The sequence below is a fragment of the Hakea prostrata genome, chromosome 6, assembly GCF_041222555.1.
Source record: "Hakea prostrata isolate BN-2017 chromosome 6, UWA_Hpros_2, whole genome shotgun sequence".
NCBI classification, from domain to species: domain Eukaryota; kingdom Viridiplantae; phylum Streptophyta; class Magnoliopsida; order Proteales; family Proteaceae; genus Hakea; species Hakea prostrata.
This window is the reverse complement of record NC_142605.1, coordinates 21,423,690-21,447,562: the sequence shown is the minus strand read 5'-3', so window position 1 is coordinate 21,447,562 and position 23,873 is coordinate 21,423,690. Positions and strand designations below refer to the sequence as shown.

The 23,873-nt window shown below is 38.5% G+C and overlaps 4 protein-coding genes across 9 annotated transcripts; 3 read left to right on the top strand and 1 right to left on the bottom strand.

Annotated features, from left to right (window-relative positions):
* Positions 1-1,264: 1,264 nt before the first annotated feature.
* Positions 1,265-5,030, top strand: LOC149012569 (protein ABA DEFICIENT 4, chloroplastic-like). Of its 4 annotated transcripts, none has more exons than XM_089158863.1 (7): positions 1,265-1,366; positions 1,528-1,621; positions 2,591-2,798; positions 3,848-3,948; positions 4,081-4,209; positions 4,407-4,495; positions 4,633-5,030. In XM_089158863.1, the coding sequence occupies exons 2-7, from the start codon at positions 1,577-1,579 to the stop codon at positions 4,781-4,783; spliced, it is 723 nt and encodes a 240-aa protein (XP_089014989.1). In that variant the 5' UTR covers positions 1,265-1,366; positions 1,528-1,576; the 3' UTR covers positions 4,784-5,030. The 4 variants fall into 4 exon arrangements, with proteins under 4 accessions (XP_089014989.1, XP_089014988.1, XP_089014987.1 ...); XM_089158862.1 differs by having other exon boundaries at positions 1,519-1,621; XM_089158861.1 differs by having other exon boundaries at positions 1,265-1,391.
* Positions 5,031-5,173: 143 nt separating this feature from the next.
* Positions 5,174-9,687, top strand: ENDO2 (endonuclease 2). Of its 2 annotated transcripts, none has more exons than XM_089158857.1 (10): positions 5,174-5,583; positions 6,967-7,204; positions 7,444-7,618; positions 7,890-7,997; positions 8,328-8,383; positions 8,483-8,566; positions 8,797-8,889; positions 8,976-9,043; positions 9,138-9,211; positions 9,293-9,687. In XM_089158857.1, exons 1-10 carry the CDS (start codon positions 5,474-5,476, stop codon positions 9,385-9,387), a joined length of 1,101 nt encoding a protein of 366 aa, XP_089014983.1. In that variant the 5' UTR covers positions 5,174-5,473; the 3' UTR covers positions 9,388-9,687. The 2 variants fall into 2 exon arrangements, with proteins under 2 accessions (XP_089014983.1, XP_089014984.1); XM_089158858.1 differs by lacking the exon at positions 5,174-5,583 and adding an exon at positions 5,613-5,912.
* LOC149012568 (uncharacterized) lies at positions 5,814-6,685 on the bottom strand. Its single transcript, XM_089158864.1, has 2 exons — positions 6,221-6,685; positions 5,814-6,136 (listed from the first exon to the last, which is right to left on the bottom strand). Exons 1-2 carry the CDS (start codon positions 6,574-6,576, stop codon positions 5,815-5,817), a joined length of 678 nt encoding a protein of 225 aa, XP_089014990.1. The 5' UTR covers positions 6,577-6,685; the 3' UTR covers position 5,814.
* Positions 9,688-11,135: 1,448 nt separating the features above from the next.
* Positions 11,136-23,222, top strand: LOC149012566 (heat-inducible transcription repressor (DUF639)). Of its 2 annotated transcripts, none has more exons than XM_089158535.1 (10): positions 11,136-11,383; positions 11,476-11,849; positions 12,018-12,252; positions 12,424-12,593; positions 14,706-14,848; positions 14,995-15,172; positions 15,291-15,867; positions 16,095-16,207; positions 19,484-19,727; positions 22,458-23,222. In XM_089158535.1, exons 2-10 carry the CDS (start codon positions 11,659-11,661, stop codon positions 22,683-22,685), a joined length of 2,079 nt encoding a protein of 692 aa, XP_089014661.1. In that variant the 5' UTR covers positions 11,136-11,383; positions 11,476-11,658; the 3' UTR covers positions 22,686-23,222. The 2 variants fall into 2 exon arrangements, with proteins under 2 accessions (XP_089014661.1, XP_089014660.1); XM_089158534.1 differs by having other exon boundaries at positions 11,458-11,849.
* Positions 23,223-23,873: the final 651 nt, after the last annotated feature.

Genomic DNA, 23,873 nt, shown 5'->3' with positions numbered 1-23,873 from the left:
AGTCTCTTGTGTTGGGTGTTCAAAACCAAAAACTTTTTTTTTTCAAAGATAAAAATTATAGAACTAATATACAAAAGAAAGTTGGCATCTTGATGAATTTTAGTGGATTGTCTCTGCTTATTCTCCTCCTCCTTCTTGACACTTGTAAAAATGGATCAAAATAAAGCATTAAAAGATTTTCAAATGATAATACACTTGCTAAATATTTACTAAGCCCATCTTCCAAATGGTGAAGGCTTTGATTGGCTTGTTGTTTGCATATTCCAAAGTAAAACAATTAAGGAAAACAAATGGATACTTGGGGGTTTTTCTGTCTTTTCCATTTAAATTTATTTTATTTTATTTATTTATTTGTAACGGGTTTAACGAGCTGGTTCAAGTTCAGGCTGGTTTTCAGCCCAAAAGGTTCGAGCTAGCGGGTCACACACGGGTTGGCTCGGCCCAGCCCGAACTAGTGCGAGCTGAGGTTGTTCAACACAAACACAACCCATTAAGCTTTGGTTCGGGCTATAATGGGCCAATTCAGTCCGATTTTAACGGTTCGGGTTATGTTTTGACACCCTTAATATATATACGTCAATCGGATAAATGGGTCGACCCATTGGGTCGAGTCATACCATACCTTGGGGCTCCACTCCCGCACCTCCTCCACAAATTGAGCATTTGCCTCCACCATAGATCTCTACAAAACTTGATCATTGCCCACCAAAATATGTCAGTGTGAATCCATTTTTAAAATCAAGTATAAGAATTTGGATCAAAACATAACAATAATATGTTTTTTCTTTTTTGGCTGGGGTAAGGATATATTAATATGGTATATCACAATACGTTTTATTTTACTCTTATGTTTCTGTAACAAGGGGGGTAAATATTTTGAAAAATCTAAGCCTCATAGGTGGTTTTTATGTCGAAATGAAAACCGAGAACCGAGAAACTTTTCTACGAATTCGATTCGGTCGGTCCGATCGTAAATGTCCGGCGGTTCTGAATCCAATTCTGATTTCTGAAACCCAGAACCAATTTCAAACCTAAACCAGCCGATTCCGGTTTACTAAACCATCAGACTCGTAAGGGACCCATTACGGAAGAATATTCCGACGGGTCAAGAGTTGTTCTTCGATTGTTGACTGTATGAGTCGTATCAGTGTATGACCATGTTGGGTCGCATCACCAAAAAATGTTTATTTTAAATTACCAAAATACCCTTACACCACCTACAAGACTACAAGCAAAAAAAAAAAAGTGCAAAGGCTGTCCTCCTAGCCAGGTGGTTCCACTCCACTCTCCACCATCGCTGGAAAGAACCGTTTCTGCAAAGCCAAAGAGGAACGTACCTCGAATGGTCGGCTTAGAATCTCCATGAGTGAGTGCTCGCTCGCTAGTCCTCAGTGCGCTGACTAAACCCATTTTATTCTTCTTTCCGTTACACTGCTATACGTGTCTTTACGGCGTTTCTTTAACAAGGAATTCCATTTTCTTCTGGGTTTCCTTTTTCTTTGTTTATATATATATTAGACAATGCAGAAGAAGGTGGGTTTGCCGTTTGACAACTATTAGATTCACGCACCAGGAGATGGTTCTCTCAGCTTGTTCTTGGGATTCTCAAACATCGCTCATGGTATGGATTGACTGACTCTGTTCTGTTCTTTAAGTTCATTGTTTGGTGTTTTTGAGTTCTTCACACTGGGTTTGCTGCTTTCTTCCTGAATCAAGCGTTTACGCTAATCCACTTCTGTTTTGGGTAATTTCTAGGACGACTTCAACAGGGTATGTGGCTGATTCTGTTGTTTTCTATGTTAAAGTGACTACCTCGTGGAAATTCGGCTTCTTTTCTTGTGGGGGGTTTGATATAATATTGGTTTTCGTTGTCCAAGTTGTGAAAATTTTCTATCTTGTTTTTCTACAAATTTGTTTTTCATTTAATTTGACTTTTGGGTGCATCAGTGTTTGATCATGAGCTCAAAGGCTCTTAAGATCAGTGGTGCCAATATTTGATTTTAGTTGTAAAGGGAACCACTCAATTATTGTTCATTTCATCTGTCACATTATACCAAACTTCTAAGTTTGATTTTTCACAGGTTGATGCACTGAATCTCATTCTGCTTTTCGGGGTTTGGGGGAGAGTGGTGGTGGTGGTGGAGGTTGGGTTTGGTGTGGAGGATTATTTTTAGGTACTTCTCTTGGTGGAACTAGAAGAACTAGGGGTAGACCTAAGATAACCTTAGGAGAAGTGGTTAGAAAGGATATATATATCTTAGGCCTTGTATCTAGCATGGCCTCAAACAGAACTGATTAGAGGGCAAGAATCCATGTAGCCGACCCCATTTAGTTGGGACAAGGCTTATTGTTGTTGTTGTTGTTTTCTTGGTGGAATTTGTATCTTAAGCCTTTTTTATTTCCTGTGTTTTCCTCATTCTTTTCTTTTCTTTTTATTTTTTTCCCTCCACATTCTTCTCCAGTTTTCTATATACCCCATTTGAATGAATGTAACTTGGATTGATCAAATGTGCTGCTTCTACAGAGTGTTGCTACTTCTTTTGTTTTAATTGGTACAATTTTCTTACTGCTATGCAATACTATATCACAGATTACCTGCCTGGGGCATTTTAAGCACCATGGGCACACTTTTAAGGGAGAACAAAGATCCATCTCTTCTATCAGGGTTGGCAACCCAGTTGCAAGAATTGGCATTAAGAAAAACAGCAATTGGAGTTTTGTGAGGGGAACAAGAGTATACAATCCAAAAGTTGCAGAGCATCTGCTTCAAAGAGGAAGCTACAAAGTATCTGCTTCATGTAATCTTTTTTTTTTTTTTTTGGCTTCTCATACTCTGCTTATTTCAGCATTATACCATGTTGCACTGCAAGATAGTGTTTACTTCACTTGTTATTACTTTGTTCTTTTTGCGGGAGGGGGTTGGGCTTTACAAGCTTTGTGTTCAGGATATAAATTACTTATCAATGATCAAGCCATGCTAAATTTATAGTCCTGCAATGAGCTTGGGTACATGAAAATAATATCAATCATTCTCTTGTTATTGTGAAGTTTTCTCCTTCAGGAAACTAATCAGTATAGCATTTGGCTCAAACTAAATGGTTGTTGTTGTAGCTTATGAGTTGATTTTCTGAAGCCACTTGGAAGATGCACATTGTATAGGTTAAATTGTTTGATTTGAGTAAATTGTTTCGAAGTTGATTACTGGCTTGCAATTGTCACTTCACTTCTGATATATTGTGAACTACTGAAAATTGTAAGAGCCTCCTAACTTGACTGTACAAAAACATTGCTTCAAGGGTTTTTTCATGAGATTTTCATTTTTCAATTTCTCTTTTAGCCCTTGTCTTTAATACAGGGTCCAGAAAGGCCTCACAACACAGGAGTTTCTCCCCCCATTGTTTGCTCTACTTGCCTTAGGTAAAGGTAGCATAGAGTGTTCTCATTCTCTTTCAAATCCTTATTCCTTCACATGGTTAAGAAGTGAGAACACGCCTTGAAGCGGATACTCCTGAATGGTCAGTTCATGGGAGTCTCTGTATACAATTCGACATTCATACACATAGAACAATGGGACTGGATCTTTTTTAATGTATTATGACTGCCAGCCACACTAGAACCTGTCAACAAGAAAATAAGAGCATTAGGTTCTCCCTACCACTGACTTAACCTTCAAGGTCTGACAGTGGTGAACAGTGAGCCAAACTTGTAAGTGAAGTAGAATCAATCAACTGGCATACCTTGAATCTACCCTACAGTGAAGGCTTCTGGACTGCTTGCATTTAATTTTTCAGTTGGAAATCCTTTTAAGAGTCATATGCTCCTTCTGGTAACACAGTTTCTCTTGTAGGGTTAACAAATTCTCAAATTGCCAGCAGCGCTTTTACCCTGGGAACAGCTGCTGTTCTTCCGTTCTACACTCTCATGGTTCTGGCTCCTAAAGCCAACATGGTGAGTGTTTGGTGACCAAACTGGGGTTGCATCAATACAAAAATATATAGAACAAGAAATGTGAAAAGAAAAAAAAAAACTTTGAATGAGTTTTTGCTGAGCTGAGTGATGACTGATTTCCTGTATATGTAGACCAAGAGGGCCATGGACAGCACTATACCGTATGGTGCACTTGGACTTTTGTATGCCTATCTCCTGTACCTCTCCTGGACACCAGATACTATCCGATTAATGTTTGCAAGTAAATATTGGCTCCCAGAGGTGCGCATCCATCTTCAATCATTTTGCAAATCCTGTTTATTAATTCTGTTAGAAGTTTAAATCAATTAAAACTGTTCACAAGAAAGAAAAAAAAATTGAATAATAACAATGCTCTCTACTATTTATCTTCAAAAATCTATCATTGATCTTCTCTTTCCTAGTATATACTAGTTTAACAAATTCTAAGCCCTGTGCAGCTCTCTGGTATAGGGAAGATGTTCTCCAGTGAAATGACCTTAGCTTCTGCATGGATTCATTTGTTGGCTGTTGATCTCTTTGCTGCAAGGTTCTCTTTCTCTCCCCCATACACCAACAACCCACACACACAGAACTCTCTTTAAAGGTTTTGAGCAAGACAAATACATCTGATTATTGATTTACCACTGCAATTTGATTTCTGACAATAGCTTGTTCTTGATCCAGGCATGTGTACCAAGATGGACTCGAAAATGAGATTGAGACTCGACATTCAGTTTCATTATGTCTACTGTTTTGTCCAGTTGGAATTGTTACTCATATGTTGACAAAGTTACTGACCAAAAGAATGGAGCATATTGAGCGAAGCCTGGAATAACAATGCATTTATTTAATTCTCAAATATATCTTCTTTTATTTCTCTTGGTAACAATACATCTTGAACAAACAATAGTTACACTGCCCGGGAATGTAATCAGTACATCTTGAACAAGTAACTGTTACATTGTCTGAGAATGCAATCAATCTTTCTAGTTAAATTGTATTCTGTTGCATGGGTAGTTGTCTAATTTGACATTGAAATACTAGACTAATTTTAAGAAGGCTTGACATACTTTATTTCTGCTTCAAGCTCTATGCCAAATGTTGTAGTGACCTTTGCTTTAACGAAATCAATGAGTTCAAGCATGTTTTGGGAAGTAGCACTATCAGAATTGACGAAGAAATTTGCGTGGACATCAGAAACCTTTGCACCTCCCAATGTGAAGCCTTTCAGCCCAGCTCTCTCAATCAGTTCCCCTGCGGAAATTCCCAAACCTGAAGGATTTCGGAACACTGATCCAGCACTCCTTTCCGCCAATGGTTGAGTTAATTTCCTCCTGCTTGATACACTCAAACCATCAAGCCAATAAATAGAGAAGGGTGTTTGGAAACTTGGAACTTAATGATGATGCAAGAAAGCAAATACAACATAAAGAAAAATAATAACAGAGTAGCAACATAGTTCTACATGGTTCAGTAAGATTGCTTATGTCCACAGTAAGATGAGAACTCCCTCACCTTTGTAAGTATGCTTGTTGCCGTTTACTTGCGGATGCAGAAGGATTCAGCTGGAAAGTTGCACCCACAATTGCTGCCATGTTTTCCATCTTTTGGAAGGATGACGTGCGATAACCAAAGGTGAGATCATTTCTGTGCAGTCTTTGATATCTCCCATCAATGGTAACAATCTCAACTGCGTAAATGGTGTCAGCAGTCTCCTGTAAGTGTATATACTAACAAAGTTATAAACAGTCAACAAACTCCAACAACTTTGCCCATCTCTTCACCAGCAATTTTATTGTTACCGAAAGATTTTTCTTTTACAAAAACTAGAATTGCAAAAGCAGAATAGACGATAATTTCCGAGCTTCAGAAAGCTATTGCTGTTGAAAAATTAGAACTTGCAGCAGCAATTACCTGTCCATTGGCACCTGCATTCATGTAGACAGCACCACCAACAGTCCCAGGTATGCCTCCAGCAAATTCAAGGCCTCCAAACCCTTCTTTACAACACTGAACACCTAACCTATTAAATGGGAAACCACTCCCAGCTCTATAAATCCCAGGTTCAATCCTCTCCAGGTATTCAATCCGGTTTAAAATAACACAACCATCGAAACCCAAATCGTCGAAGAGACAATTAGAGCCCTTGCCAACGATAAGAAATCGTATAGAATGCTCACAACAGTACCTACAGAAAATTTTATAAATGGAGAGCTAGCAGAGAATTCATTTATAGAAGAACTTGTAGAGGAAAAGTAAAGGTGATGAGTACCTGATAGCAGATACCAGTTGGGTTGGGTTGAAGACTTGGACGAAATAGTTGCAGGGGCCTCCGATACCCAAAGTGCTCAGCTCACTAAGCAACTTCTTACTTCGAACAAAATCCAAACTCTTTGAATTCGAACACAATTTTGTTTTTTCAAATTCTTCTTCTCCTTCATTTTCTCCACATTTGGTAATAATACGATCAGCAGCTCGTATTGGATTGAGATGGCGAAGTGAGGGAAGCGATATTGAGCTCCTTTGGTTGTTCTGGAAGCCGTGAAATGCTCTCTGGTTTGGTTTCGCTGACGAAATGGGAAAGCCGAGAGAAGATGGAGAGGATAATTTTTCCTGTATCCTAAGCATTTACACCAAGATTGTGTGGAACTAAAAATGATTCGATATAGAAAATCAATCAGAAACCCTAATAAACGGAACCAAATTTGATTTGCTTTGGTTTGAATTTTGGAAAAGGAATCAAGAAATTTGATTTTGGTTTCTATAAAAGAGCTCTTCGTATCGTTAACCAAGATTTTGTGACTAAATTACCCTATTACATTTGCTTTTTGGTTTCAATGAAATGAAATGAACCATGTCAAATCCCTCAATGACAAGGTTGCTTTAGTCAATATCAGTTTAATCAACGGGAAGTGTGAAATGGATGAGATCCCACGGCTAAATGACTAATATTTCGTTTTCCTTATTTCTTAGCATCAATTACGCTTTTTCACTGAAATCCAGCTTTTTCTTTTGCAGTTCACATTTGAATTGCTTTTCTGCAATTAATACCAAATGGGCCAAAGGATCCTTCACATCTAACAGTTCAGACTATCATCACTGCACCACTCTCTGGGGTATTCAGTATTCTGAGGCAGAAGAGATGTTGAGCTCCTACAGGGTCCAGATATTAGTTTTGCTCTTATCAACGTCTCTGTTTCCATTCATTCATGGTTGGGGAATAGATGGTCATATCACTATCTGCAGGATTGCTCAGGTAATAGCCTCACTTCTTGAAAATCTCTGGTTTTTCCTTCATCCCCACATGAAATTTTCTTAGTTAAGCTTGTAGGCAGAGTTCTCTGAAAACCCATCTCTCTGTTATCTTGAAAACTAAAATCTCTCTCTCTACATCCCTCTCTTCAACAGTAAGAAAGTTATTTCAGCAACTTTAGATTTTATTATTTCCCAATGCATTTTTTCTCAAATGTTTTCTTTTTGTCCATGTCACTGTAGACTAGACTAAGTGATGCTGCAGCAGATGCTGTGAAGCAATTGCTACCGGACTCTGCAGAGAATGATCTTTCGAGTCTCTGCTCGTGGGCAGATCGTGTCAAATTCCGATACCATTGGTCTTCTTCCCTTCACTACATTGACACACCAGATAACCTCTGCAATTACCAGTACAGCAGTGAGCTTCTTCTGCCCTTCTTTGATAGAAACTACTAAATTTTGCTAGGGCCTTGGCTTCTCTTTGTTAGTTCTAGTTTAATGTACACAGATATGTATGCAAAATCACACACAAACTACACCAAAATTAGTATATGATACCATGTTCCAAACAGCTATTGTTGTGCTGGCTAGCTTCATAGTGAACCCTTTTCCCTAATAATCGTTATTTAAACTGTAATTGCTTTGTCAACATAATTAACCTGTATGGCAAGCTACAATTTTATGTTCAGGGGACTGTAAGGATGAAGATGGGTTGAAAGGTAGGTGTGTTGCCGGAGGTATTAACAATTATACCAACCAGCTTCTCAGCTATAGCAGTGCAGCTACCAAAACTAGATGTAAGACCCTAAACTGAGACATGTTTTATTTCTGATCATAACGATTTATTTTTGTCAATTGATCTCATATTTATCTTTGCAAATTTCTCAACTAAAACACTACATTCTTTTTGGTGCTTCGGTGATTCTGTACTAGTTTCTGTAGATTTATGATTGAAGAATTATAAACGTTGCACTGTTTCCTTGCATCTACATGTCCTATGAACAGTTATAATTTTTTAGTTCATTTAACGAAGTCTTGAATCATAAGATTTTGTAGCTACATTCTCTCTTGCTTTCTAATTTGTGGTGAATGCATTTATATCTTCTGATTGATGTGGAAACCCTCAGATAATCTCACAGAAGCACTTCTCTTCCTGTCTCATTTTATTGGAGACATCCATCAGGTAATATGATAATCAGAGTTATGCTTGTTTTGAGATATCAAATAATAGACCAAATTTTAGTTCTCCGACCAAACTTTTGACGGTGAATCTGCATTGAAGCCATTGCATGTAGGTTTCACTTCAGACAGGGGAGGGAACACCATTGATGTCCATTGGTACAGGAGGAAAACTGTTCTCCACCATGTGAGTTTGATTCTTAGAATTTGATTGATTTTTATAAAAAGACCCACAAATATTCTGCAGATGTTGATCATTATACAATTTACATCAAGCTGGACTAGCAAATAGAACTGTTCTGCATCACAGTTTGATTCTTTTTTTTTCCAGGAGTTCAGTTGAATCATATAAAAATGCATGCCAGCATAGAATCTGCAAATCTAATCAGTTACATTTTTTGTGAATGTCAAAAACAGGTGTGGGATGACAGCATAATTGAGACATCAGAAGAAAGATATTATAACTCAAACGTGGAGGGTCTGATAGAAGCAATTCAAAAAAATATTACGGTATCCTTTTCTCAGACTACCATACAGATTATTCATCTTGAATCCTCCTGACAGAAATTTGCTGCTTTGACCTTTCTGAACAACAGGGTGTGTTGGCAGATCAAGTAAAAGAATGGGAGCAATGTAACTCCAATAAAACTGCATGTCCAGACATGTATCTTTCTAACCCACAAATGCAGAGAATATCTGAATCCCTAGAATGGATTTTATGTTACAGTTTGTTAACAGAAGCTGTGCCTTGCCTGCAGATATGCATCCGAAGCAATTGAAGCAGCCTGTGATTGGGCATACAAGGGAGTAAAAGAGAATTCAGTACTAGAAGGTAACCTTTTAAGTCCTTTTCTTTTATTATGATAACAGGTTCATATGAATTAAGGAGAAGCAACACCAGAAGTACTTGCAGATGATTATTTCCTATCCCGTCTACCGATAGCAAATCTATTCTTGGCCAAAGGAGCAGTTCGACTAGCTGCCACTCTCAACCGCATTTTCGGATGAATCGAAGCTGATTCTGCTAAAATGAATAAACTCAGAGGATAATTCTGTTCTGAAACTTTGTATCTTCAGGTGTCATATTTTAACTGTAAGAAATTGAAGGAACACCATGATATATATTTGAAAAACAACTCTGGTAAGGGCTGCAGATTGGTTTATCTTTCAGTTTTCACAAATAAAGGGCACTGACAATTGGGTTTCATGCAAGTTCAGAAATAACTAGAACTATTTTCAACATAGGCACTCAACACCTTCCATTCAATTGGAAAACAGGATTACAGGAACTAAGAACTTCAATAGAGAAGTGAGGCATTGAGATGAACCTGAAAGGCAGGTAGGGTAGCCTTACACACAATGGAAAGCCCCTTTTATCTGATAAGTCTTATAGGATTGATCAATTAGGGTTTTATTTTTTTACCTGGAAGAAGGTGTTACCAATCCAAAAATAAAAAAAGAATTTATAAGATTTGTTTATCACCAATGCATGAGACATGGATCCTTTGACCAACATGCAGCTTACACTTGTAAGTCAATACTGGGGCTGAGTACACAGTAAACAGCATATACTTTCAACAAAAGTTGGTCAACCTTATGTTTTTGCCCTTAATTGCTTACTAACCTTAATTAATTCACTATTTTCAACTTATTTTAAAATTCTTTTAGCTTCTATCTCAAATCATTTTCAAGAATAAACCCTAAGGATTCGTATAGTTGACATGAGAGTTACGCTTTCTAAATAAAAAATTAAGAGTCAAACACTCAACCTTGACCCTAATTAAAGACGACTCTAAACTAATCTTGACATTGCCCTGAGAGACAAAATCTTAAGCCAAGACCTTGTTTAGGCTTAAGATGATCTAAGACAGATTTGGACCATCATGACTAAAGCTGCACCTCCAATTAAACTAGAAACAAATCTTAAACCCAAAGGAGTTGTGCCTGTAGAATCATTTTTCATTTATGCTGTAATGTTTAATAATTATATTCGAAGCCTTTTTCTTATGGTTAGTTGATATCTCCCCTCCCATTTGCTTGTATTATATTTTTTTCGGGTAATACGTATATTTGTATTATGAACAATAGAAAAACAAAAGAATAAGAAATTTTGTAATTTTGTAATTCTTTTTTTATGACTCTGTTCTTAGTTGAGCTTGAGGTCTTTAGGTGGTTAAAATATTAGGGTTTTGATCATTTTAAACTCAACATAATCAAATTCTCTTGTGTACATGTAAGGATTTGATGCAAATTGGTCAATTAAATTCAACCAAATCAAATTGAAAAGAAATTTGTTTGGTTTGATTTCACTCCCATTACTGTTGAATTAAATCAACATATGATTTTGACACTAGACAAAGTGTTACACAGAAGATTATGCTCTAATCACTATTACTTCTTTGGAAATTCAATAATTGTGAATATTAAATTTTATTTATCCTTTTTAGGTGGAATTATCTTCTCTCTCTGTGTGGGGGAATTTATAAAAAAACATGTTTATATTTATTATTATTATTATTATTATTATTATTATTATTATTATTGTTGTTGCAAATTGTGGTATGGTCAGTCTTATCACTATGGCCTATGGGTACCAACCATGGAAAAGACAATAGCATCAAAGGGTATTTAGGGAAATCTGAAGGTGACAAAAGGATAAGAACGGTACTCAATAGAGATTCTATTTGGTTATTTTTGATTGGTTTGCTAAGCTTATATTGATTTCTACGTGTCTGCCACCGGTCATCTGCCATGGATGCAAGGTGTAGTGAACAGAAACTTCAGTGTCGCGATATCCTTTCCCCACCTACTCCACCTATTCCCATTCCTTAATTCCTTCTTGATCTTTCAAGTCTCACTCTATCCATGCCCAAAACCTCTCTTCTACCTATCTTCTTTTTTGTTTTTTCTATCTAAAATGCACTTTGCGTGAACTTGTAACTCAGAATCACACTGATCGTCCCTCTATGATCACATTAAAACTTTTTTACGAAGGAGATTTAAGGTGGGTTTGTGAAATCTTGCATGGAATCTTTTCGATGTTACCAATTTAAGTCATGAATTTGATCTTGATTTCAGGTACTTTGTTATGAGCAGTGGAAATGTTATTTAGGTCGTGAGGGTAAAGGGGTTTTAGTTGCCTGTTTCGAATTTGATTTCGAGCAGTTTCTGAAATTATGGTTTTTGGGCATGGGATGAATTGGGTTGGTAGACTCGGTTGAGGGTTTGGTGTTTCAGAAAGGAAGAGAAAGAGGAGGTGGAGGAGGAGGAGAAAATTGGATGGCAGTGGTATTCAAAACAAGAAATATGCTGGAGGGTCTCGTGAGAGAGGGATCCTTCAAGTGGTTGCTTGGCAATCAGAGTACCTTCGATGAGGAACTCGAGGAAATGGAGAATTCGCCGTCCGCTGGAAAGAATTGGCTCCATGAGCTCTCCCCAATGGCGAATGTAATTGTTCGTCGGTGTTCAAGGTGCGTTTCAGTTCTGGAATTCGTCCCTTGTTCGTTTTTTTCAAAATCTTGGCTCGTGGATTAGGTTTAAAAGGATCATCAATTATATTTTGCCGTTTGTTTCGTATGTGGTCACTTCTAGAATTTTATTAATTTCCTGATGGTAGACAACCGAAACAAATGATGCAGAATTCTTGACATGTCTATGGAAGAACTCCGTGAGAATTTCAACTCTGAGGCTTCTGATTCTATAAAGCATCCATCTCGGTTTGCGAGGAACTTTCTGGAGTATTGTTGCTTCAGAGCTCTCGCTCTTTCTACCCAGATGACTGGTAACCTTTCTGATAAGAAGTTCCGGCGCCTTACATATGACATGATGCTAGCCTGGGAAGCTCCTGGTGCGTCAAGCCAACCTTTGGTGACGGTAATAGTTTTATGACATCTTTAATTGAGTCAGAGGGTCGTTGACATAGATTCAAATGGGTATTGATTTTTCAAGGTTAAAGTCGTAAAGAACCTTTCCTCATTTTTAACTAGACGTCTTAGAGTGTCGTTTTGGCTGACAATAAATTGATCACCTTTGATAAATTGGCAGGTTGATGAGGAGAGTACTGTTGGACAAGAGGCTTTTTCTCGTATAGCTCCTGCAATTCCTGTAATTAGTGATGTGGTTACCTGTGACAATCTTTTTGAAGTGCTTACAGCATCTACTGGAGGTCGGCTCTATTTCTCTGTCTACGAGAAGTACCTTAACGGATTGGAAAGGTAGTTTTACTGTGAACTTGTTTCTTAAAGGTAATCTTAAATATGTTATCTCTCTAGGGTTACTAGTCTTGCAGAACTGAAGTAATAAAAATGTTAATAGGACTTCACGGTTATAACTCTAATACCATAGAGTTCTCTAAAGAACTACCAACTATTCAAATTTCATGTTTGCTTTTCACTTATTTTTGAGCTATTTTATATGTAGTATACTTTTGTCAAGCAGAATCTATATGATAAGATTTTATAGGGTCTTTGAGTACTTCACTTTTGATATATTATGTTTGGGGTACATTGCATTTCATAACTTTCATGGGTGATCAATCAGATAAATCAAGAGCGAGAGGTGCTAGGGGTTCATGAGCCAAGGTAAGAGAGAGAGTGCAGGGGGGAAGTAGCAGGGGCAAGGAGTGACAGAGAACCTGGTCTGGCAATGCATATCCTCCACCAGCTCCTAATAGATGTGCTGAAAATACACCCCATACATTCATTTGGGATCCCCCAGAAGAACATCTTTGGCTTAAACAAGGATCATTCCAAGCTTCAAGGTTCCTTCCTAATTCCCTAACATTCAACCACATTCGTGCATTATTTGTTGTCCACTACCCCCATGAACTTGGTGTCTTCTACTTTCCAAGGCAAGGCAGTTAGGCGGCAGTGGTGTTGGAGAAGGTAGGGGGGAAAAACAAGGCACCAAGGCTGCTATGGTATAAACAAACAAGACACAACAAGGTGGCAAGGAGGCCAAGGCGATCAAGTTGTTTGCATGCCATGATGGAACCTTGATAAGGTCCCATGTCATAAATTAAGGAAGAGGTGGCATAGCATTAAGATAATTATGCTCGAAATTGCTCACCAACCTTTTGTCTTGGCCCACAATCTGGTTGAGCTTTGTCCTTTACTCCTCCGTCAATCCTTGGTTGTTCAATCCTGAGTTGCACAGCTGGTCTGGTAACCTCCAATCTGTGTAACTATTGCATTTATTTATGGCTGCAATACATTATTCCTGCCTTTACAGCGTCGTCACTTAGTTACAGAGGAATGTAATCCCTTAATGAACAAGCAATGAATGATCTCACAAATTTTCAATTTGCTGAGATCTGACTCTCGTATTCTAGTGTATTCACTGTTCTGCTCATTTCTGTGGAATGCTAACAAGTCACCAAGGCAATCCGTCTTGTTGTTATTTGGGTCCAAGACATGTTCTCGAGATTCTGCAGTCTGTAAAGCCACTCCCTGTTTCTTTTCTGTTGTCCTCCTTTTATACCTTTATGTTCATCTAAGAGCAGGAGAGAGTTAGAAAAACAAAGGTTGGGTTTTTTTTTTTTTTTTTTTTTGGGGGGGGGGGGGGGGGAGCTGCTGGATAAAGCAGAGAGGGGGGGAGGGAGGGACACAGAGGGACAACAGCTAGCCAATGAGGGAGATGGGCGAAGGCCTGGAGGGGCTTCATCGGTGGTGGGTAGCCGAATTTGGCATTCTTTAGCTGAAAGAACACTTTTGTTGGAAAAGGTGGTGGTATGGAGAAAGTTAGAAATATGAAAAAGGTATCCTAAGTATATCATACATTAGGCACCCACGTTGTAATTAACAATCTTAATATTAAAAACCTGATGAATGCTTGTCCAGTCCAAGATATAACTAAGGTCCTCCCACTGTTATTGGTGACTAAATCTGAACTAGAAGTCCAAAAATGTTTTGTATCTTTTCAGTTAGTGCCATCTCAAGGAATTTGAAGAATCTTAAACCTACCTGTTTTTCCCAATTTGTCGATATTTGTCTAACTTGAAGACAACCAGAAGTTGAAAGTAATGTTTAAGAGGAGCTTGAGCAGAAGTGTAGAGGTTCACCTCCTTCACTAAGTCATCAACTTTTATTGGCCAGTGAAAGCTTTAGAGATGATAGCAGAACAAAGCACATGACATGGTCAAATAATCTTGTGTAGAGGCCCATAACAGAAACTTCTCACTATTAAATATTAATTAATTAATTACTCGTTTCTTCTCTCTGGAAGCTTCTTTATTTAATTTCTGTAGCTTCATGCTATGTATGACTCTCAGTGAAGGTAAGCACCACAACGTAAGCAGTTTCTAAACCTCAAAATGTCTTTCTGGACAGAGCAATTAAAAAATTGAAGACGCAATCAGAATCATCTCTTCTTTCAGCCTTTCGATCATCAAAAGGAGAAAAGATTCTGGAGGTAGATGGGACTGTCACTACCCAACCAGTTCTCCAACATGTCGGGATTTCTACATGGCCTGGTGGGTTCCTGGGTTATGGTTAAGGGCAATTGCCTGTCATGATTTCTATGTTGGGAAAGGTGTCTTGGCTCATCAGTTTGATTACCCTTCTTTTAGTATGATGTTATGAAATTTCTTACCTATTTTCTAGTTGTCCTCAAATGCAGGCCGATTAACTTTGACCGATCATGCGCTTTACTTTGAGGCTGTACGAGTTGTCTCCTATGATAAGCCAAAACTGTATGACTTATCAGATGATTTAAAACAGACTGTCAAACCTGAATTAACGGGACCTTGGGGCACACGGCTTTTTGACAAGGCAGTCTTATACAAGTCGATCTCATTGTACGTCAAGTCTCATCATATCATATGGTGTTCATTTATCATCTGGTTTGCATAAATGTCTTGTAGACATAATTGGATGTTTCAATACTTAAAATACTATTTTGGACTTCCTCTGCAGACTGGAACCAGTTGTGATCGAGTTTCCAGAGTTGAAAGGACACACTCGTCGTGATTATTGGTTAGCCATTATTAGGGAGATCCTTTATGCTCATGCATTTATTCGAAAGTTCCAGATTGAAGGAGTTCAACGGAAAGAAGTCCTTTCAAAAGCTATACTTGGAATCCTGCGATTACAAGCTGTTCATGAAGTAGCCCCTGCTGTTCCTTTTCGTAGTGAGACACTTCTGATGTTCAGTCTCTGTGATCATCTTCCAGGAGGTGACCTAATACTGGAAACTCTTGCTAGGATGTCAGCTTCACTGGAATCAGACAGGACTAACAGCTTGGGTACTGGAAGTGGGATGCATTCAATATCTGCTTTAGCTATGCTATCTAACTTAGGGATTGCATTGGGAACAAGTTCAACTGTTCCTGAATCAGGACTTGTTGTGGGTGAGATGGTTGTGGGTGATACAACTACATTAGAAAGAGCAGTTAGGGAATCCAGGAAGAGCTTCAAGAAAGTGGAGTTGGCACAAGCAACTATTGATGGAGTCAAAGTAGAGGGTATTGACACCAATCTGGCGGTGATGAAGGTATGTTATCATATTATACATGGTTTCTTCTGTTACATTACAATCCAGATTAGATCATTTCTATTGCCAAATCTACCACCAAGTTATTTGTGAGCTACAAAATTTGTATAGCACAGTAATATTGATAGTTTGCTCAAGCACACACCAAACTTAACTAATAAAGGTGGAGTTCATAGATTCTGTTTAGTATTAATGGTTCAACTCCACTTTTTCTTTTGTGTGTGCAGGAATTAATTTTCCCTATGTCAGAACTTGGAAAGTATCTTATTTTCCTGGCATCATGGGATGACCATTTCAAATCCTTGGTGTTTTCCTCCTTTTCAAGTTATGTCATTTTCAGGTAGAACACTTATTTGTCAGTTATGTTGTTTGTGATTTTTCTCCAATTTACTTGCTAAATGAATTGCTAAAGGTATATCCTTTTGATTTAGGAGTAGGTTCTTGTCTTACTAATTGCTTCCCTTGTAAAGGAATGTGAGAAGGATCTGCATGAATAATGAATTTGGGAAGTATGCCAGTGTGTTTACCTATTTTGATAGGGCCCTGAGAGCATTACAATTGGAGAGAGAGAGAGAGAGAGAGAGAGAGAGAGAGAGAGCAGGTCTAGGGCAAAGGGTAAATTGGTAATTCCCTAGACTTAGGGTTTAGCCCAGGAAGTTCCAGCAAAAGAGGGAAGGGTTTTAGGGTTCCTAATGGGGTTTAGAGCCTGCTGAGACTGTTAACCAGATCTGAACTCTATTGTAAATAGAGGTTCGGATTTGAAATTTGAACTCAATAGTCCAACAAGGATTTCAGCTAGGGTTGGGGAAGGAAGAAGGGGTTGCTGCCTGCTGTTCAGACCTACGGATGATAATATTCTGCAGTTCAGAATTTGTTTCATTGAATGAGGATTGGGATTCTTAAGCACTTAGGCTTTTTTGAAAATAAAATTTTTTGCAATTCCTGTTGAAGACAAAGAAGTGCAGGAAATTTCAAACTCCCAAAATTGGGCTGATTTGGGAAAACTAAGGTTAGGACTATGATCTAAGGCTTCCAGCGATTCTAATGGAGGTGAAAGGGATGGAGAGGAGGCCAGGAATCAGTGGTTCCTAATGGGGTTAGGATTGGTGCTGTGGGGGAAGAAGGGGAATGGGGAATGGTCACGGTGGCTTGGGGAGGCTGGGGATGGGTCTAAGGGAGTCGCAGAAGGGTGGGGAGGGTTTCTATGGGTCTGTACTTTTGGGGGGGATCTGCAAAGGCAGGGGAAGGGGAATTCTGTTGTGCGCCAGGAGCAGAACAGGGGTGGAGAGGGCTGCGAATCTGCGATGGTCTGTAGGGGTGCTGGACTTGCTCAGGACTGATCTGAACTGGATTCTGCAGATTGAAGACTGACTTTACTTGCTGGAATTGATGGTTGAAGGCTGAAGATGATGGCTGAATCTGCAGAACTAAATTAGAACTCGAATGCTTGAATGCTTTTGAAGAATGAATGCAAGTTTAGAATGCTTCACTAGACAACTGTAGGGTCCCCTTCAAAGGAACCCTTCCACCTCTTGGCAAAACACTCAATTCATTAATCAGTCCAAGCTTAACTTTCATGAAAAAGGTTATTTATAGCCTGAAAATAAAGACTCTAACTCAAACTAGGATCTACTTACTATGAGGGTTCCATTACATTTAGGACTGGACTCTTATCCAAACACTTCAAAGGAGAATCAAATTACTGCAAGATTGCAACCCTTAGATTGGAATATCTCTAACATGCTTTAAGTTATCTTTTTAAGCACATGATAATTAGATGACTTAAGACTAAAGCAACCTACATTAAGTCAAACTGGACTCTTGAGCAGAACCAAACCTTACCCAGCTGGACTCAACCAATATTCTGAAACATTCTAAAATTAATTTCATAAATGAATTTAAATGACCTAAATACCCCCAAGTAGGGGTTTGGCCGAGCTACGGTGTGGTTTCTTGGAGTCATCCTGGGGGGCCCATTTGAGCTTTCGGCCAGGGGGTCCTTGTGTTCACATCAGAGAGTTACCATAACCAACTACTGTTGGTGGATGTGTAAGGGGAGGAAGACGTGAGGGGAGGACATTCGATATTTTGTGATTGGTTTTGGGCAGCCTTTGGCTGAGGGCAGCACATGCTATAGGGGGTGATTAGCTCCATTGTAACCAGTTTATCTTTTTATTTTCTTATTAAAGTGATCATCTTTATAACTTTATTATTACCTTATATCTGACCTAAGATTGAATTACTGAAATACTAAAGATATCAAAGCTGACCATAAAACTCATGGTCAGATGTTGAGAGTACAAAAATCCTACTGCCACTGGCCATTAGTGACAATAGAAGCCATATGATTGTATCATTAAACACATACTTAACAGCAGCCTGTATTATAGCATCAACAATCCAAAGGAGTTACATTACATAAGTATTCTACTTTAGAGTTGAGACTGAACTGACATGTGAACCTGAAATTTCAGCACCAGAAATGAGATGAGGGAACAAGATATAACCTAGATTTCTGATCCAAAGCTTCAACTAATTTTTTACCAGTTAGTCCTGCTCCCTTGGTAGCCTGCTGTCTCTTGCAGATTCACCTGTTTCACAAAAAAAAATGCAGTGAAGGAACATAGTATTTGGGGTTATGAAGTCAAGGATTATTATAGCCCTCTTCTCTTTATTAATACCTGTTAAAATGAATACGAAAGACAATATGACAGACAAAAAGGAAGACAGACCAAGACAACACAAAGATTTAATAGGGTCCACACACCAATGCAATGTGCTACTCCACTTGGGCAAGCTGAAGATGTTTCACTATGTGATGGAATTAGAATGGAGATATCTGAGTAACACCCAAAAGCCTGTCTTGGAAAACCCCGTATCTTACTCTTGCTTTGCAACATGATGAATAAAGAATATAGGCACTACTCTAACTGGCTTGTGACATACTGCAGAGTCTTCAACCCTGCAACCCAAACAAGATCACTGACATGCTCCAGGCTTTGGCAGATGCTACCATCATATATCTCAGTAAATTCCCTTATTGGGTTGCCACAAAAGTATGTCATGGCAGGTCATTCCTTCAAACAAGTAGAAGAATTCAATACACACATAGCAATAGCTTTAGCCTATATTATAAATAAAAGTCTTTTAGAGACTCCTAAAATTGGCAACTAACATATAGTATCATACTAGTAGCCATCTACAACAAAATATGTACTAGAGTAAAAGAGAAACAAATAACAAAGTATAACTCTTAGCATCTCCTATGCACTCTATTAACAAATAACATCAAGAAAGGGGTTACGTAATGGGCTCAAACCTGGTCCGAGAGTTGGGGCTAAACTTGAACTCAAGTTAACAAGGCTAGGCTTGATAGGTTGGCTCATTGGCTGAGGCTAGGTTGCTGTTTGCCTTTCTTCTTGTGTCTGTATTGTAGCTTGAACCTTGAATCTACATAAAAGATGGTTTTTTCCTTGGCAACTTCTCTTGTTCCACCCTTTTATCTGTTTTCTTTTCTTTTTATTTGATCTCATTCATATGTGTATGTGCACCATTGCTTATTTTTTGTTGCATTTAGTGACATTTAACTGGAACCTTTGTCTAAAATATTTTGCAGGGGATGGCTAGGGTATGCATTTGCTTTGGTCCTTCTGTTTGTTGCTGTCTTTATTGTGCTTACTCGATTTTATAACCAAGGGAGACCTGTTGATGAGGTCAAGGTGACAGCCCCACCAACAATGAATACAATGGAGCAACTTTTGGCAGTTCAGAATTCAATTTCCCAAATGGAAGAGTTTATACAAGAAGGGAACATTGCTCTTCTCAAGTTACGGGCGTTGCTCTTGTGTGCTTTCCCTCAGGTTTTGCTCTCTCTTCTTTGTTGATGGCTCATGCAAGTTCTGCATATACCATTTTCCTCCTAAAACTTTTCAATAGATATTACACCCTTTGGTCCAATTGACTACCAAAGGAACTGTCAGTCAAACAAAATCAATTAAATACTAGAGTTCTGAATACCTAGGTTGAACTTGTCCTCGGGCAGAAACTAATGCCCAAAATCCCATTATGAAAATTAATTATCATCCACTGGACGATAAAACAGTGCAATTGTAAAACTAACCAAGTCATTATTAGAACCTAACTATTTTACAATTCCAGGGAACCAAAAAGTAGTTCTACTACCAGTGTCTATGCCATCCCAAAAAGTGTTGCTTTGCAGGATATCAGTTTTCAATTTGGTCTGCATTTACTAGTGGTGGATGAAACCCTGGATACTTTCACTTTAGTCTAGTCTACTGTTCTGTGCAGGAAACATGAATCAGCAGCTGCAAATATAATGGGAAATCAACAAAAATACTGGACTTATCTGTTTGCAATTAACCAGAATAGATTTAAACTGATGGCTAAACTACAACCGATTCTGTATACTCAACAATCCAATAAAACGCAAATAGTATATGTGAATTGAATCACAGAAGCAAAAAATATCCAGCTCCAAGGTTAACTGATGGTGTTGAACAACGTGACTGCAACCAAAGTTCTGTCATTCACTGTTAGTGCAACTATTGGACTGGAGTAAAACACCAATATCCTACTGAGAAAAAGGAGGTGAATCTCTCATTTTTCAGACTCTTCTCACCTGCTTATATAATTAACCTTGGAAATCACCTGAACATTTTGATGTAACCAGCCCCGGACAGCCCATAGAGAGGCCCAAGCGAGAGCGTGAGCCAACCTTTTTTTTTTATTTGTCTGTGTTTGGGAGAAGGGGAGAGGGGGAGAATAGACCAGGGGCAAATTGGGCAAATTGGTCTTTTTCCACCCCTGGTTCGAGTCATATTTAGCTGGGTCAAGTCCAGGTTACATGTTTGTTTTTATGGGCCTAGTTGGTGTAATTAGTTAATTGTTTGTTAGTGTTGAGTTGTTAGTTGGTTAGGATAGGATTCCTTATTTTAAGGAACTGTATCTTAAGTTGGTTTTGTTAGTGGTTGAGTCCTATTGTGGTAAGTCTTTGTTAACTTAAGGGTCAAGTAGGACTGTAGGACCCCTATTAGTTTGGGGGTCGTTGTTTAAGTCTATTTGGGTTTTGAAGGCTATAAATAGCCTAATCGTTCAATGTGAGAGTCTTGTTTATTGAATGAAAATTGAGTTTGAGAAATTGGCTTGAAGAGTCTTGGGAACCTCTTAGGTACCCTGTGCCTGGGTTTGTGCTCTTATTTCTTCAACTCAAGACTTCCATCATCTTCGCCATGCATTCAACAACTGATTCCAGCAAGCTCTATCAATTGCAAGTTAAAAAGCCCCCTAACCCCTTCCCTGCAGTTTCAACCCATCCCTACCCCCTCTCCCATCACCATCGATCTTCCCTTCCCTCCCTGCATCACAGCAGACTTCCCTCTCCTATTCTACCTCATTCCCCAGCCCCCATAGACCCTCTCTATCCTCCCCTAGCATCGCCCTAAACCCTAGAACCTTTTCCTAACAGCCACCTGCCCCATCAGCCTAGCTATACAATTCCAGAAATTTTTTGCAACTCTTCTTCTCCAATCGAATTTTCCAGAAATTTTCAAAACCCTATTTTAACCTAAGTCAGACCTAAACCCCAATCCCAGCCTTCGATTGGACCTTAGAACCATCCCTAAACCCCTTGGTTCTGCTATTCCCCCTTGCTGGACCTTCCTGGGCTAACCCTAAAGCGTAGGGAATTTACCTAAAACCCTAGACGTAGACCTAGGTTGCAACACATTTCTAGGCCATTAGTGTGGTTTTCATGTTAACAAGTAGGGGAGAATAAAACCGTATCAGATTCATGTTTTGATTGAAACTTCAAAATGATTAAAACCTGTATATTAGATGTATAATTTTAGATCCTTTTCTACAATTATGATCATCAGAATTTATGTAGTTTCTGAGAATGATCAAATATCCTTTTGCACTAGAAATTGATACAAATTTTAAATCAGATAGGGAGTAGGAATGCATAGCTAACAGATATAGGTTGAGCATGAAATAGACATAATATGAACTTGAGGTCTATCATCCTTAATGTTTACTCAACGCTGAGGGATGATAAATGACGTGGTTTACACTGTTCAAATTATTGGTTTTACCTTCAATGAAGTACTCCTAAAACTCAACACCAGGTGACAATGTAAACGATAGTCTTACTCTTATTGGTGTTAGCGATTCAGCATTTAGATCTCCTGGTTAATCTGAGTTTAGCTGTAAGCTGATTCAAAAAATTCAGACTGGACTGTGTTATATACATGGAAATTGGAACTAACCGTATGGTGCCATTCAGGCTAATGGGTCGGATCTTCATTTGTTAAAAATATGTTATCTGGTTAGTGTAGTTTTATGAGCAAGCTGCAGTGCTCAGGATAACATAAAATAAAGCAATCTCCTTTCTGTGCTAAACCCCCCCCCCCTCTTCCCCCTTTTTTCTCTTTTCCCCTCCTTCCCTCCTCTTCCTCCCTCTTTTTCCAACCCCACATATTCCATGTAGATTCCTTATGGCTCATGGTTCCAGCAATGCTCCCTGGGTTATATGCTTTCATTCTTGTCTCACGAAAGTTGCATAATTTGTGCAGGCAAGTGAAAGAGCTGCTATTGGGTTATTGATCATGGCTTTGGTTTTGGCCATTGTACCTGCTAAATACATCATCCTCCTGGTCTTTTTAGAGATTTTCACAAGGTATTCACCTGTGAGGAAAGCAAGCACAGAAAGGTGGACAAGGAGGTTGAGAGAGTGGTGGTTCAGCATACCAGCTGCTCCAGTTGTACTTGAAGGAAGCAAAGAAGAAAAGAAAAGGAAGTAAAATACTAACTTGTAATTATGTGGAATAACATGTATAGTTTATGTTTCCTATTCTGTGGATAGATGAGTGCTCACAGGAGCATTACAATCTTCAGAATAATGTTGTTGCAGCGCAAGCAAGTTGCCACACAGTGGATGAGTTTAATCCCTCTTAAAGTCGTCATCTTTCCAAAAGAAGAATTTTCCTTAGGTGTGATCCCTTGCTGCCATCCCTTGTTCTCAGTATTTGTCTTCTTTTATTGTATTTCCATAACTAGTTCACCTCTTCAATTGTCACTCCAATTATTTTAAGCTTATAATGAGAAAAATGTATCATGATGTTGCCAGTGATTTTTTTTGAAGGGCATACGGATAAGAAATATTAGGTGGGGGAAAAGCATGTACATAGATTATTCTTGTTTCTTTCTTTTCCCCAACTTTTAAGCTCCAATATAAGGATACATGGGGTTTTTACACTGAAAAATTATGAGGATATATGGAGTGTAGACATTTTCCTTCCCAAGTTCCCAAACGCGTGGGACGGTAGCTTGCAAGAATCTGCTGGAAACTCGAGTCAAAAACCAGGAAGTATACACTTATACGTAAGAGCAGTAAAGTAAATTTCTTTGCACGTTTAAAATTATATATATATATGTTAGGTAGATGAGTAGATCACGCTTTTCATGTGCTTCTTCCACTCATCTTTCGAGGGTCAAACCCTATACGGTTATACCTAACGAATGTGATATCAACATGTTCAAACCTGAAAATTTTCTCGAGTTTACTGACGAACCAAACGTAGCAATAATCATTATTTGCTGTCAATAGGGTCCAACCAAAGGTGATGGTTCTTCCACACATGGCCGGTTTAGAATTTCCGCATTTTCCCCTTCTTGGTCATTTGGCTATGCTTTGTTGCTTACACACAAAATTATTCCCTTTTAGAAGAATTATAATCTATCCTTATTGAAATAGGCAAAGACTTTTCCCAGATCTTATGTTGGTTTTTCAGTAAAGATAAAATTGGTTTCACCTACAAGTACAATTATAGTTACAATCAAACTCTAATTATATGAATTCACGTAAATATATGAGACACTTATCTCCGAAAGTACCTTCGAGTTTATTATAATGTTCTTAAAAATGGTATTTAAAGCATTGGTTTAAGATTCTACAATACTCTTGCTGCAATTATGAAGCTTTGGTAACA

Bases quoted from the DNA above. Each gene is read 5' to 3' on its own strand.
- ENDO2 (XM_089158857.1), top strand. From the start codon at position 5,474: ATGCTTGTTGCCGTTTACTTGCGGATGCAGAAGGATTCAGCTGGAAAG. The intron at 7,619-7,889 runs GTGAGCTTCTTC...TTTTATGTTCAG, and splicing joins CTGCAATTACCAGTACAGCA to GGGACTGTAAGGATGAAGAT. The intron at 7,998-8,327 runs GTAAGACCCTAA...GGAAACCCTCAG, and splicing joins TGCAGCTACCAAAACTAGAT to ATAATCTCACAGAAGCACTT.
- LOC149012566 (XM_089158535.1), top strand. From the start codon at position 11,659: ATGGCAGTGGTATTCAAAACAAGAAATATGCTGGAGGGTCTCGTGAGA. The intron at 12,253-12,423 runs GTAATAGTTTTA...ATAAATTGGCAG, and splicing joins CAAGCCAACCTTTGGTGACG to GTTGATGAGGAGAGTACTGT. The intron at 16,208-19,483 runs GTAGAACACTTA...AATATTTTGCAG, and splicing joins TCAAGTTATGTCATTTTCAG to GGGATGGCTAGGGTATGCAT.
- LOC149012568 (XM_089158864.1), bottom strand. From the start codon at position 6,576: ATGCTTAGGATACAGGAAAAATTATCCTCTCCATCTTCTCTCGGCTTT. The intron at 6,137-6,220 runs GTACTCATCACC...AATTTTCTGTAG, and splicing joins CAACTGGTATCTGCTATCAG to GTACTGTTGTGAGCATTCTA.
- LOC149012569 (XM_089158860.1), top strand. From the start codon at position 1,363: ATGAGTGAGTGCTCGCTCGCTAGTCCTCA. The intron at 3,949-4,080 runs GTGAGTGTTTGG...CTGTATATGTAG, and splicing joins TGGCTCCTAAAGCCAACATG to ACCAAGAGGGCCATGGACAG. The intron at 4,210-4,406 runs GTGCGCATCCAT...AGCCCTGTGCAG, and splicing joins GTAAATATTGGCTCCCAGAG to CTCTCTGGTATAGGGAAGAT.